At 42.6% G+C, this 14,183-nt stretch overlaps 1 protein-coding gene and 1 long non-coding RNA gene across 2 annotated transcripts; one reads left to right on the top strand and one right to left on the bottom strand.

Annotated features, from left to right (window-relative positions):
- The first annotated feature begins 5,818 nt into the window (after positions 1–5,818).
- On the top strand, positions 5,819–12,296 carry LOC142869970 (uncharacterized). The gene is made up of 3 exons (XR_012918495.1): positions 5,819–5,944; positions 8,615–8,686; positions 12,210–12,296. It is a non-coding gene; the product is annotated as an uncharacterized LOC142869970 (long non-coding RNA).
- Positions 6,748–14,183, bottom strand: LOC105884603 (uncharacterized protein C2orf78-like). Its single transcript, XM_012788666.3, has 3 exons — positions 14,040–14,183; positions 9,666–10,424; positions 6,748–8,821 (listed from the first exon to the last, which is right to left on the bottom strand). Exons 1-3 carry the CDS (start codon positions 14,131–14,133, stop codon positions 6,900–6,902), a joined length of 2,775 nt encoding a protein of 924 aa, XP_012644120.1. The 5' UTR covers positions 14,134–14,183; the 3' UTR covers positions 6,748–6,899.

The following is a 14,183-nucleotide window of genomic DNA, read 5'->3' as shown; positions in this document are numbered from 1 at the left end:
ATATTTTTAGTTGGCCAATTAATTTTTTTCCATTTATAGTAGAGATGGGGTCTCGCTCTTGCTCAGGCTGGTTTCAAACTCCTGACCTCGACCAATCTGCCCGCCTCAGCCTCCCAGAGTGCTAGGATTACAGGTGTGAGCCACCGCGCCCAGCCCCGGCTAATTTTTTCTATATATATTTTAGCTTCCTAGTTAATTTCTTTCTATTTTTAGTAGAGATAGGGTCTCGCTCTTGCTCAGGCTGGTTTCAAACTCCTGACCTTGAGCTATCCGCCCACCTCGGCCTCCCAGAGTGCTAGGATTACAGGTGTGAGCCACCACACTCGGCCACCACACTACGTTTATTTTTATTTATTATTATTTTTTAATTTTTTCTTATTAACATTTTTTTATATTTATAAAAATATAATTTATTTTTTTCTTTTTTTTTTGTGACAAGTGTCTGTCTTGTGTTATCTATTAATTTTTTTTTTTTTTGAGACAGAGTCTCACTTTGTTGCCCAGGCTAGAGTGAGTGCCATGGCATCAGCCTAGCTCACAGCAACCTCAAACTCCTGGGCTCAAGCGATCCTCCTGCCTCAGCCTCCGGAGTAGCTGGGACTACAGGCATGTGCCACCATGCTTGGCTAATATTTTCTATACATATTAGTTGGCCAATTAATTTCCTTTTATTAATAGTAGAGACGTGGTCTCGTTCTTGCTCAGGCTGGTTTTGAACTCCAGACCTCAAGCAATCTGCCTGCCTCGGCCTCCCAGAGTGCTAGGATGACAGGCGTGAGCGACCGCCCGGCTGCCACACTACATTTGCACTCTGCAAAATATTCGCTTAGCCTGCCAGTCAACAAACATTTATCGATTACCTACTGTTACCAAAAGCTCAGGACTCAGAAGGCGGAGGACAAATTTGCTGGCAAATGAGGAGGATGGAGATGCCTGTCTAAAATGCCATTATTCTAATCATAAACAGAAATACAGAGCTTTTAAAGGGATGTTTTTAGCTTATGGCAATTGTTGTTTAACAATAGTTGATGATTCTGATTGTCCCATCTGTGCTGGAGACAATCCCTGTGACCTCCCCCAGAAGTTCCATTGAGCCATCTCCTAACACAAAGGAAAAAGGACATTCTTCTCTCTCCCTAGACCACTGGGCTGAGGCAGGGATGCAGATTTTACTTTCCACAAAGAGTGAGAAGTTTTAAGAGACAGAAAACATTCTCCCAACCCCTTTCCAAGGCCATTCCCTCGGTTACACTACCATGTGCCAGACACTATTAAAAGGCATTGGGCACTTAGTGAACAAAGCAGACAAAAATTTCCCTTCCCTGAAGGATTTTACAGTTAAGTGATGAGCAAGGGAGTGGAGGATTATAAACAATTATCATGATAAGGAAGTAACTTACCTAGTATATTAGAAGGTTCAAATTACTGTGGGAGAAATGGGCCCTGGTAAAGAGAATCAGATTTAAGAAAGTGAGAAGTACAAGTAGGTGATTGCAATTTCAAATAATGTGGTGAGGGAAACCCTCAATGAGAAGATACCATTTTAGGTCAGAAGTTCGAGACCTGCCTAAGCAAGAGTGAGACCCTATCTCTACTAAAAATAGAAAGAAATTATCTGAGCAACTTAAAATATATGGAAAAAAATTATCCAGGCATGGTGGCACATGCCTGTACTGCCAGCTACTGGGGAGGCTGAGGCAGCAGGATTGCTTGAGCCAGGAGTTTGAGGTTGCAGTGACCTAGGCTGATGCCACGGCACTATAGCCGGGGCAACAAAGTGAGACTCTGTCTCCAAAAAAAAAGAAGGTACCATTTGAGAAAAGACTTGAAGGGAGCCTTACAGAGATGTTGTAGAAGGCCCAGCAGGCACACCTATCCCATTAGCAAGTAATTGTAGTTAAGAGTGAAATAGAATTTTCTTTTAATTTGTATGCATTGTTTTTCAGAAGGCTACTTAGGGAGGATTATGTTGGTTTCCTGTGGCTAGTATAACAAATCATTTTTAAGCTTGACAGCTTAAAAAAACAGAAATTTACTCTCAGGGTTCTAAAGGCCAGAGTCTGAAGTTGGTATCACTGGGATAAAATTAAAGTGTTGACAGAGCCACACTTCCTTTGCAGGTCTTGGGAAAATTTCATTCCCGCCTTTTCCAGCTTCTGCTGGCAGCTGGCATTCCTTGGCTGGTGGCTGCATTACTCCAATCTTTGCCTCTGTGACCATTGCCTTCTCTTATTCTGTCTTCATTAAATCTCTACCTGCCTGTACTTTATAAGGACATATGTTATTGTATGTGGGACACACTCTGATAATCCAGGGTAATCTCCCCATGTCAAGATCTTTAGTTTAGTCACATCCAAAGACTCTTTTCTGAATAAGGTAATATTTACAGGTTCCAGGGATCAGGAGTTCTCTTTGTGTGGCCATTATCCAGCCTACTACACCATAAATACTTACTAAATTGTTGCCACCTAACTACTAAATAAAGACTGTTAAGTATTTCTTTTGGCCTAGGAGTCAGACAACAAGGGCTTGGTGAATCTAGAAAGTCTGGAAACCCCCAAGTTTGAAGGATATTGCAATAATCTAGGCTGGAAATAATGGAGGCTAGCACCTGAGTGAAAATGGAGAAATGTGGTTAAAAGTAGACAAGTTCTAGATGGAATTTCAAGGTAGGGCAGATGGACCTTGCTAAAATTTTCAGTGTGCAGTTGGAAGGGGAGAGAAGGTGCGAAATGACTTAAAAGGGTTCTGGCCAGAGCAACTGGAAAAAAATGACCTTATCACTAACTGAGATGAAGAAAACTGCATGGACTAGGTTTTTGTGGAGAGAGGAACAGAGATTGGAGATATTGTTTTGTGCCTGCTTAGAAAAAGTAAATATAGATGGAAGTGAAAGGCCAGGTTCAGTGGAAGCAATTTGCATTCCTGAGGAAGGAGGATTGCTTGAGGCCAGGAGTTTGAGACTAGCCTAGGCAACATGGCCAGATGCCATCTCTACAAAAAATGAAAAAATTAGCTGGGTGTGGTGGTCCATGTCTGTAGTTCCAGCTACTTAGAAAGCTGAGACAGGAGGATCACTTGAGCCCAGTAGTTTAAAGCTGCAGTGAGCTGTGATCACACCACTGCACGCTGCCTGGACAATAAAGTGGGACTCTGTCTCTATGAAAAGAGAGAGAGAGACACACAGAGAGAGAGAGAGAGAGAGAAGAAGGGGGGCATGGTGGCGCATGCCTGTAGTCCCAGCTACTCGGGAGGCTGAGGCAGGAGGATCGCTTGAGCCCAGGAGATTGAGGTTGCTGTGAGCTAGGCTGATGCCACGGCACTCACTCTAGCCTGGGCAACAAAGTGAGACTATGTCTGTATGAAAAAAGAGAGACAGACAGAGAGAGAGAGAGAAGAAGGGAAAGACAGAAAACACACATTTCTAACCAGGTCCTGCCTCCAGGCTCTCCACTAGCCCAGGTTATTTCACCTCTCACAGTAGCCAAATGTCTTGCCACCCATGAGCTCTTTAGACTGCTGTGTTTTGACTTCTCATCTAAAACGTGAACTGAGAAAGGACAGACATGAGGTGCTGTGTGAGACACAGGGACTCTGACAGCCTCCTCTGATGCTGGCTTAACTAGTCTGGGGCAAATGGAACTGAAAACTGTAAGACATTTAATATAATTATGTCAAAAGGTTGAGCAGGATTTCATAAAGAGGGAAGCAGCAGTGTAGTTTTTGGATCTCCCCAAATCTTCTCAGGGAAATAACTTATGAGTAGCATTTTCCTTAAAACCAGAGGAGAAAACTTTCCCTATGAATCTTAGAACAAGAGAGTGGGGCAAACCATCACCCATGGGCACCAGACCTACCTGGTATTAGCATCTGTACAGGAGGGAGTAGCAAGAGGCCTTCAAAGTGCCAGCAGGTGTCCACTGGAAAGCTCTGTGGACCAGTTTGAAAGTGGCAGCTGAATCTGAGAGGCTCTGCCCAGTGCCGAATTGGGTAAGTGCACCAGGCCTGTGATAGATTCTAAAGGCTGAAGGGAGTCTACCCTTCTAGACTGTTGACACTGAGCAGCCAGAGCTCCTTTCCAGAAAGTGGCCACACACAGAAGAGAAATTGCTCAGAGGATCAATGAACAGAAAGAATAAAAGTCATGTGGGGAACAGACAGGGAATCTCAGACAGCAGGACACCATATTTTTGAATCCTACATTAAAAGAAAACACAAACAGAAGAAGTGTTTTATGAACTTAGAAAAGTTATCCTCAAATGCACCTCCTTTTCAAAGTGCAGAAAAACTAATTTTACCTAAATAAAACAGAAAATGATTGAGATCAAATCCCATGCAAAGTTATTATAGAAAAAAAAAGAGAATGAAGTGCAGAATAGCATCCTCTCAGATCACAGGAGCAAGTCAGAAAGGCCCACCAAACAGATCAAAACAGTAACCTGTTATTTCAAAGCTAGCTATGAGACATTAGGAAAAACAAGGAAACAGATGAAAGAGCATGGAGAAGGGATGAGGAGTTATTACTCCGTGAGTACTGTACAGAGTTTCTGTTTGGGATGATGAGAAAGTTCTGGATATGGAGAGTGGTAACGTTGTTGAACAACATGGTGAGTCTACGTAATGCCACTGAATTATACACTTAGACATGGTTACAATGGCAAATTTTATGGTATGCATATTTTACCACAATAAAAGAAGATGAAAAAGCAATGTAAATCAGATTTAGGTTATATGATAGAACTCAGAACAAAATTAAAAGTAAAATATTTCAGAAATGAAGACTAAAGATAACATAATATGAGCTTCAAGGTGGCTGACTAGAAGGATTTCATGCCCACCTCCTCCACTTAGAAGAACTGAAATCATCTATAGACTGTTGCACTTCAAATACATTATCCATGATTGAACACTGAAATCCAACAGAGAATGGACAGGAAACCGCAGTATCGGGGAAGGAGAAGGAAGAGAGGAAGCTGCTTGGCCAGGACCAGCTGGGAGCCATGAGTGACTCTGCAGCTCAGGGAAAGTGTGAATGGGAGACTGCCAGTGGCCATATCCCCACTGTGGAGTCATGCCATCCTGGCTAGGGACAGCCCCTTGACCTTCCCAAGCTCTGAGACTAACATAAGCAGTCAAGAGACTGTGGGGTGGAATTGCTCCGGAGAGGGTGCTCACACTGGGTCCCACACTCTTTCTGAGATCTAAACAGCTATGTGCAAGGCCGTCGTATTCAAACCTAGCCTTTGGCTAAGTGCACACTGACCTGGGGCCCAGTGAGACTGGGACTGAGGTTTATGGATGCTAAGACAGTTGCTGCTGGGATTGGGGAACAGGCTGGGGGTGCTCTTTTTATTTTTATTTCATTATTATTATTTTTTAAAATAAGAGACAGCATCTTGTTACATTGCCCAGGCTGGAATGCACTGGCTATAAACAGGCACGATCCCACTACTGAATCGTATCTTTTGAAACCGTGAATTTTGTTATGTGAATTCTGTCTCAAAAAAGAAATTTTATCTCCACAAATATCTTAAAAAAATGTCAATTACTGACTTTTTCATAGTTGCAATCCCTGTCCCACCTCCTCCTTCCCCATTCCATTCCCTTTCTGCCCTCCCCCTACCTCCCCCTACCATCCCACCGCCTCCCTCCCTTCCCCCCTGGTGCTGAGTCTCCAGGCCCCTCAGGAGCGCCTCTGGACCCTTGGGCGCCTGCGCCATGAGGGTTTGGCCGGTGAGCCAGTGCGCACGCGCAGCAAGCGCTGCCACCCCGGGGAAATAGACACAACCAGCTGGTGCTTCTCGAGCGCTTCGGTTGATGGCGGAGGTCCAAGGAGGCAGCACGCGCTGGGGTCGGTGGAGGACGACATGGCGGGCCCCTCAACTTCATATTTAGGCCCCTGCAGAAGTTCGATCTCGAGCCGACGGTGTGCTCTGAAAGCCAGGTTGGCCGCCTATGGGCGCTGGAAATCACTGAGGACCTCGGAGCCCCGTAGGCCTGGCATTGAGGCCTTGCTCCGCGTGTGTTGAGCCCAGCCATTGCTTAACCAGCCTAGTGAAGTGGCACAGTGGTTCGGGCCTCGCGTGTCCTTGTGAAGGTTAACGCAAGTAGTGCATGTGGCTGGCCCCCTGCGCGGGTATAGTCAGTCAATAAATGTGGATTATATGCCAGGCCCTGTTCTGGCTGGGCCTCATGCTAAGGAGTTCACTTGGCCAGGGCCCTGGTTTTCAGTTGCTCCCAGGATACCTGCTTGTCACTCCCTTGGTAGAGTCTCCTGTGTTTTGTACTCACCTTTCTTGGCTATAGATCATATACACATAAGGTAACCCATATCTTTTGAGGATATGTCCTCTATCTTATTTTCAAAAATACTTATCGGGTAGGGCATAAGATATAAGGCCATTCTCCATGAAAGATTTCTTGACATTTCTGTGGTCAACTCAGGCTCATCTTCTCCAATTATCAACTTAATATAATTTATTGTTTTAGCCTGAACCTTAGACTCTGTATCTTAGTTCTGTCATTTTCCCCATTGCTGATACTTTTTATAAATCCATAAATATCTCCCCTTTTGGCTTACCTAGTCCTGGAACAGGTTCCTTCCTCTTTCTTCAATTCTTAATCCCTTTTGCCCCTATTCTCCCACCCAACTTTCAGTGCCTTCTTTCTAAGGCAGCCTTTGATCCCCACCTCTCTGAAAGAAAAACCACACTTAACAGCACATCAAAACTCAAAAGGCTTCTTTATTACTCTGCTATTAATCAATTTTATTACATTTCTTTACTCAATTTTATTAAGATTTTAAAATATATCAGAATTAATAGAGAAATTTGTATCTATCTATTTATATGTGGAAAACCAGCTGGTACTCAAAGTGGTACCAGTAAGCTGAGCATCTCTTATTTTACGTAACCATAGTAGCGTGAAATTTCCATCTCTTTTTCTCTCTCAATGAAAAACTGCACTTTCCCCAGAGAGCTGTATTTGGCGGCATTCTCTCGCTCTTGTTGAGCCTTCCTTTTCATGGCTTCACGCTCTGGCCTCTGCTCTTTTGTGATAGGCTTTGATAGTACTGGCCCAGAAATATTGGGTTTCCTCCATGGAATTGGTTGGCAGCTGAAGTCTTGGAGTAGAAATTGGTTTTGAGGCTTGGGTGGTGACTTGGGCTTGGTCACAGGAGTGAAAACAGGCTCTTGCTGGAGGGAAGTACAAGATGATGTTTTGCAAGGTGCAGGCTTAGAGGCAGCAGACTGAGGTTCATTAGGCCGGGTAGGGTTGGTCAAACTGTGTCTGGTTGCATTGGTTGAAACTGGCCAAGCTGGTCTGGCAGGAAATGTTGAAAATGCATTGGTAGGAGCTGGTCTGGATAGATTGACTGCAATAGGTTGAGCTGAGTTAATACAAGCAGGCTGGGCAGGGTTAGCTGCAGCAGGCTGAGCAGGGTTAGCTGCAGCAGGCCTACGTGAGGCCAGAGAATGTGGCCGCCGAGGAACAGGTCGAGCTGGAGGTTTGTCCAGGGTCGGAAAGGGCAAAGGTACCAACTTGACCTTCCCAGGTGGTGGCAGCTCATACTGCGATGGAGATGGACACTCTTTTCCAGCACTGCCATCTGTTTTCTGGGCTTTGACTGGAGTTTTCTCAGAACCTTTACCCTCACGTGGAGTATCCAGCCATGGTTTGAAAGTTGGGGATAGCTGGGGGTCTTTGGTGTTGCTTGAATTTCCCAGCTTCCTGAAGGAAGAGAGTCCAGTTTTCTTATCACTCTTCTTTCCCAGTGGGTGGAAAACCTGAACAGACTCCAGCATGTGCATACCTAGGCAGCTTCGAGGCTTTTTAAAATTCTCTGGGCTAAGCTCAAGTTGATTTTTCTTCCGCTTCATCTTGGGAATGGTTGGCTTGTCTTCTGCCTTGACTTTGTTCCCTGACTGCTTACTTTCTTCAGCTTTCTTGGAGTTGTTTTCTCTGGTCCTTTTGGTCTTTTCCTGCCCATGACCCTTAGTTTTGCTGCTCCTGCTGGATGCAGCTTTCTGAGGTTTGCTGTTAGAATGTTTGGCTACAGCACTGAGAACAATCACTTCTTCCCCTGTCAGGCACTCTGGATTCTTTGGCTGGATTTTGGCCTTGGGAGCACCACTGATAGGCTCAGAAGCTTTATGCTTGTTCTTCCTGACTTGATCAGAGGAATCCTTTATGACATTGGACTTTTCCTGTGACTGATTCAACATGGACGCTTTGGCATCTTTGGCTTTGATTGCTGTGAGATCTTTGGATTGGTCAAGATCTTTTAAGGAATTGAAGAGCTGGGGAAGGTGAATATCCTTCACCAGTGTAGAGATGTCTGAAAAACTACTGCCAGACTCAATCTCACTTTCAAGTGTCCCTTGGTGTTCAAGACTCAGGCTGTTGTTTCCTAGACTGACAGTTTTAGAATGAGGCTGCACCTCTTGGCCAAGAGGATCAATGCAGGCCAGAAGCTGATGGATATCAGGGATTTCTAAAGGGAGTAGTGGAGGATCTTGGTTTTCTGCTGGGATCTGGTAGGCATCCAGAGCCTTTGACAGCTTGGTTTTAGTCTCATCCAAATTCTTATTCTCTTTTTCTTCTTGGGTGGAAGCTGGAGGCAGTGCCAAGAAATCAGAAGGACTCTGGACTGGAGCTATTATTGAAATGTCCTCAAACTCAGAAGGTGGGTTATTATCAATTATCTGGATATTTCTGCTCTTGCAGGACTTGGGGAATTCTGGCATTTGTGGCAGACAAAGTGTCTGGGTTGGAGTTTGTAATCCCAGAGAGGTGTCCATCTCTAGGGAAGTTTCCATCACTACAAAGGAATCAAGAAAGCAGTCAGTCCCTGGTAAGTGAGATGCTCTCCCTACACACCAAGGCAGAGTCAGGCACCTTATAACAGAGGGCAACACATTTCTACTAGCTCTTCCTGGGTACCATGGACAAGACCCTGTATTAGGACACAGGCAGTGACTGTCCTAGTTCTTACTGGTTATCATTTGATCCATTGTTTCTTGGTTTTCTTTATATTTCATAGAGTTGTTATAGGTCAAATAAAAACTAAAGTGATTTTTAAACATATGAAATGTTTTATAAAACCTAGCATTCTTATGTATTTTTCTTTCCATTTTTTTCACTCTGCTGAGAGAGTAAACACACTTCACTCCATGGATTAGGAGAGTGAGTGGAGCTCTTCCTCATGAAATAGATAACCAAGGACAGATTCTGAGCCAGCTTGCTTTGGACAGGATCTGTGGACACAAGGTCTTAAATCCTTGTGCAAACCAAGGAACGTTAAAATGTCACTATCACAATAAGAGTTCTGAAGTGCATTCCAAAAGGACTAAAGCAATATATCAGGGAAGAGAGTTAATATCAGTGTGATGGTGCAGGGGAACTGATCAGCACATTAGGGCAACAAAGAGTGTGGTAGCCCCCAGCGTACTCCTGGGGTTCTTTTACAGGTATCCTAGATGGCCACTATAGTGGTCTACGTTCTCACCTATATTAGATGTTCTTATGTAGTGTCTGAAAGTGGGGAACACTAAGCAAAGGTAGTGGTTGAAGTCCCAGGACTTAAATTCTACCTATCTGTGGACTCACTTCTCAGCTGCAGATTTGATCCTCTTTCATTGTCTCTCTTTATGGTTTGTACTTACCTTCAAAACTTGTTTCTGTGATAGGCTGAGCAGACACAGAGTAGTAGATCCTAGGGGTGGAGGTAACTGGTAGGACATTTGTAGGTTGAACCTCCTTTAGCACCATCACCATTTCTGGTTGAGAAGCAGAGGACATACTTCCGGTGTATGACATAGAGCCATAGGATTGCAGGCAGGGGCTAAGTTCTCCAGACAGTAGTGGTCCCAGTGTGCTTTGATTATAGTAATAGACCTTGCTTCCTTCCTGGTAGGGAAGTGACAGGCTATGTTCTTGATTTGAAATTTGAGATGATGTTCCCTGAACAAGCCTTGCAGACAATGATGGGTAGAGAGGGACCATGGTATTGGTATCTGAAGCTTGATCATAATGTGCTGTCATAGACATAGAAGAAACAGTTCTGTCCTGGTCAATGATAGTCACAGTGAGGTCCCCAAGTGAAGATGAGTTTTCAGTGCTTCCTGTCATATCCCAATCAAAAACACTTGGATAGGAGGCAGCTGAAATGGACATGGGGCTGTGGCCAGTAACCCCAGACAACATAGTTGTGCTAGAATGTTGGTAAAGGTAGGCACTACCCATGAGTGACTGGAATGAGCTGCTAGCAGGTGATGGCAGTATCCATGACGAGCTAACAGCTGGAGTAGGGACTCTGGAGAAGTTGCAGACACTTCCTGTTAGGGAAGCCTCATTGCTTACCACAGGAAGAGAGAGCTGCAGAGAATTTGCAGTTCCAAGTAAAGATGAATTTTGGAAATTTTCTGTAGGAAAAAAGAGGATGATGAAAAAACTGATGAGATGGACAAATTCTCACTACATGTGAGGAATAGCATCATCTTAATGTTGCTGCAATCAGGCAGCCTCTAATACCAATACTCACTGAGATACCAAAAGCCAAATAGTTTACGATGCTGTGAAGTTCTGGAGCAGTTGGGTAGTCTTCTGATGAACTGCCTCTGTGTCCAACTTGGGCAGAGATGTGCAGAAGACTCAAGTGGTCTGGTTCACACATTGTTCCCTAGGCTGGAAGTAACCTTCTGCCATCTTTACCCTGAGCCAGCATTAGCACTGACTCATAACTACTTCCTAGAATTAGAGCAGTGTAGAGCTAGGACGTCCTTAGAGAACTTCTGTTCTCACATTTTCATTGTATAAGTGAGGAAACTGAGGCTCTTAGAGGTCAGAGTGACCTATTCAAATTCTCCCATATGTTAGTATCATTACCAGGTCATAGAACCTGACTCCCTTGCCAGGACTCTTTGCTCTGAGTAAAGACTGGAAATCAGGAGAAGTAAAACTGTTAATATAGACAATTTGTGTCAATTAGATGACAGTACAGCTATTAAAACTGTAATCTTAAGTGTCCCACTTTGTTTGTGCAGATCACTTACCATTTTGTAGAGTTCAAATACAGCCCAGACCAGCTGGTAAAATGTAAAGGGTCATTCTTTACCCTTTTCAAGCCTGGCTTCTGATCCTCAGTCAAAACCACTATCTGAGAGTTAGTTTCTCAAGACATAGTTTTGTTTTGTTTTTTTTAATCTTTTTCTCTTTCCCTGAAAGTGCAGTTCTACCAAGACATGGTTTTTGAAAGAAAAAAGTAACTTAAACTCTCTGAGCTTCAGCCTTGTCATGTATAAATTGGTTATAATCATAACAGTGTTAATTTATACATGAATAAAAGTGATATACTGCATTAGATTTATATGGAGAGAAATATATTAAGTTCTAGAAGGACAGAAAAAAATCATGAAAGATGTATAACATTATAGAACTAAAAATAATTGAAAATTGGAATATGTAGTGATTGTCAAGGCATAATACCCTTATTAATAAATGAAGTCTTGTTATCACACATGGTATTATAAAGTGAGTATTATCTACTGTATTTTCATGAATGAATACTATTTACCAAAAAAACGCAGCCCCCAGTATAAGGTAATTTTGAATGAATTTCTAGGCAGTACAGATAGACAGAGAAAGTATATCGGTAAAAAGTGTGTCACTAGCAGCAAAATGGAGTAATGTGTATATATATATGCATAATATATGTACACAAATATTTCAATACAAACAGTACAAAAGCAAAAATAACAATATACCCCAATAAATTTTTTAGAAGAAAAATAAGGTTGTAGGCAACAATTAAAACTATAAATGTAAAGGAGTTTCATTAGTGCAGTCATCATATTTCTCTGAATATTATCCAGCAAATGACAGTAATCCTAGTAGAAAAATATATTTAAATTAAGATAGCCACATAACAATTAGAAAAGAACACTTAAAAAGTATCTTGAAGGTTTTTTCATTTAATCTCAAAACCTAGATTATAATCATCTTTGATATCCAGGAAAATGTCATTCCCAAAGTATAAGAAAACCATCACTGCTAGCAACTGATTTAGAAAAAGTTTTAATGTAGGAAAACCCAAAGGACTCTAGAAAATTGTTTTAGATGAATGTGGAATTAGAGGTGTAGGGCTTTTTCTTTTTATTCTTAGGTTTAAGAAAGTTAATGACTGTTAATCAGTATATATTCTGTTTTAGGATGAAAAAATAAAGATGAAAAGAAACCTTTACTGGAAACCTACTTATTATAAAGGAATCTGTTGTTCAGATGCAAGGTAATATACTTCATTTTTTTTTTAAACTTAATTTTATTTTTAATAGGAGAAACTACAGTATAGTTTAAAATCAGAATGAGCCGGGGCACAGCTCCTAGCACTCTGGGAGATCTAGGCGGGAGGATAGCTTGATGTCAGGAGTTCAAGACTAGCCTGAGCAAGAGGGAGACCCCGTCTAAACTAAAAATAAAAAAATTAGGCCATACTCCTGTAGTCCAGGCTACTAGGGAGGCTGAGGCAGTAGGATCTCTTGAGCCCAGGAGTTTGAGGTTGCTGTGAGCTAGGCTGACGCCAGGGCACTCACTCTAGCCCTGGCAACAGAGCGAGACAGTGGCTCAAAAATAAATAAATAAATAAATAAATAAATAAATAAATAAATTAATTAAATAAAATCAGAATGAAACACTGTTTCTTCTGTCCCCCTAGGTATCCCCTTTTATTAGTTTCTTGTTTACAGGAAGCAAGAAACAGCGGTCTCCAACCTTTTTGGCACCGGGGACCGCTTTCGCCATGGAAGACAGTTTTCCCCTGGGCGATGGGAGGGAGGCGGAGCTGGGGGTAATGCCGGACGGGGAGGGGGCTGCTGTAAATGCGGATGAAGCTGGCTTGCTCTCCCGCTGCTCACCTCCTGCTGTGCGACCAGGCTTCCTACCTTTCATGGAAGACCATTTTCCCCCCGGGGCGGCGGGGGTGTTTTGGGGGCGATGGAAGGGGAGCGTGTCGTTGGGAGCGGACCTCTGTGGCCCGTCCCTGACAGGACCGGTACTGTAGTCAGCCTCCCAGGGGTTGAGGATCGCATATCCAAAACATGTTTTTAAGATGTTTATATTCAAAAGTGTCAAGTGTCATCTGTGTTCAGAGAGGCAGTAGAACAAAACGAAACAACATAGAATGTGACTTTTCTGATAAGCTGACTTTTCTAGTGACATTCTATTCTAGCCTTAGTTTTTCCTTCCTAGTCCATTAATCTAAGCATTTGCTAAAACTGATTTCATTTTGTCCTGCTCTGAGTAGGTTTCACTCTATGCTCTTTCTGCTTTACTTTAAAATCTTTGTCTTAGACATTCCATCCCAAACAACCTCTTGAGAACTCCTCCACAATCTCCATAGGTTTCATTCTTATATTTTCTCCTCCCTCATTTTTATATTTTCTCCCCATGTCAGTTCCTGTTGCCTTGTGCTTAATAAAAACAGTCACAAACTTCCTTTTCCTAGAACATTCACTTCGTTACTGCCCAATACCCTCCATTCTTTTCCCATTTTCTCTTTTCACCAAGTTTAGATAGAAAATGCCAAACTTATAAATATTACTTTCTGACCAGCACTAAATTTAAAGTACTGAAGTTGATATAGTAGTAACAGGAGACTATTACAGGTAAAACATCTCGGTATATATTGCTAGTTTTCTATATCACCGAGGTTTTTTCTCTGTTTCTGATGAAACAAATACCTCTCAGAGTCTCTGATTTCATTTTCTGTATGCAAGCCCCCTAAGACTCAATAGTAGAAGGGGGCCACAGGGACAATCAATCTATTATTATCCTAATATGACACATGAGAAAACAGATTTTGTGAGAGAGTAAATGATTTATGCAAAGTCACACAGCTACCTAGTAAATGTCAAAGCCAAAACTGAAATTAGGTCTATAGATTTCTAATTCAATACTTTTCCCCATTATTCTAAGCTGTTTTAACTCTGATACTAAATTTAGGGGAAAAGAAATGAAAAACTTTAAAAAGTTTCTTTCCTTACCTGACATGGTCAGAGAAGAGGAAATGTCAATGGAGGATAGAAGGGATGAGGAGATAATATTAGAGGATGTCTGAGGAGTAGCAGAAGAGCGCATGTGGCCAGCAGAAAGGTCACTGGTCACTGATTACTGGTCACTGGTTACTG

This window comes from Microcebus murinus, chromosome 3 (assembly GCF_040939455.1).
Source record: "Microcebus murinus isolate Inina chromosome 3, M.murinus_Inina_mat1.0, whole genome shotgun sequence".
NCBI lineage: Eukaryota > Metazoa > Chordata > Mammalia > Primates > Cheirogaleidae > Microcebus > Microcebus murinus.
Note: the sequence above shows the minus strand (reverse complement) of the source record. Positions and strands in the feature narration are given on the sequence as shown.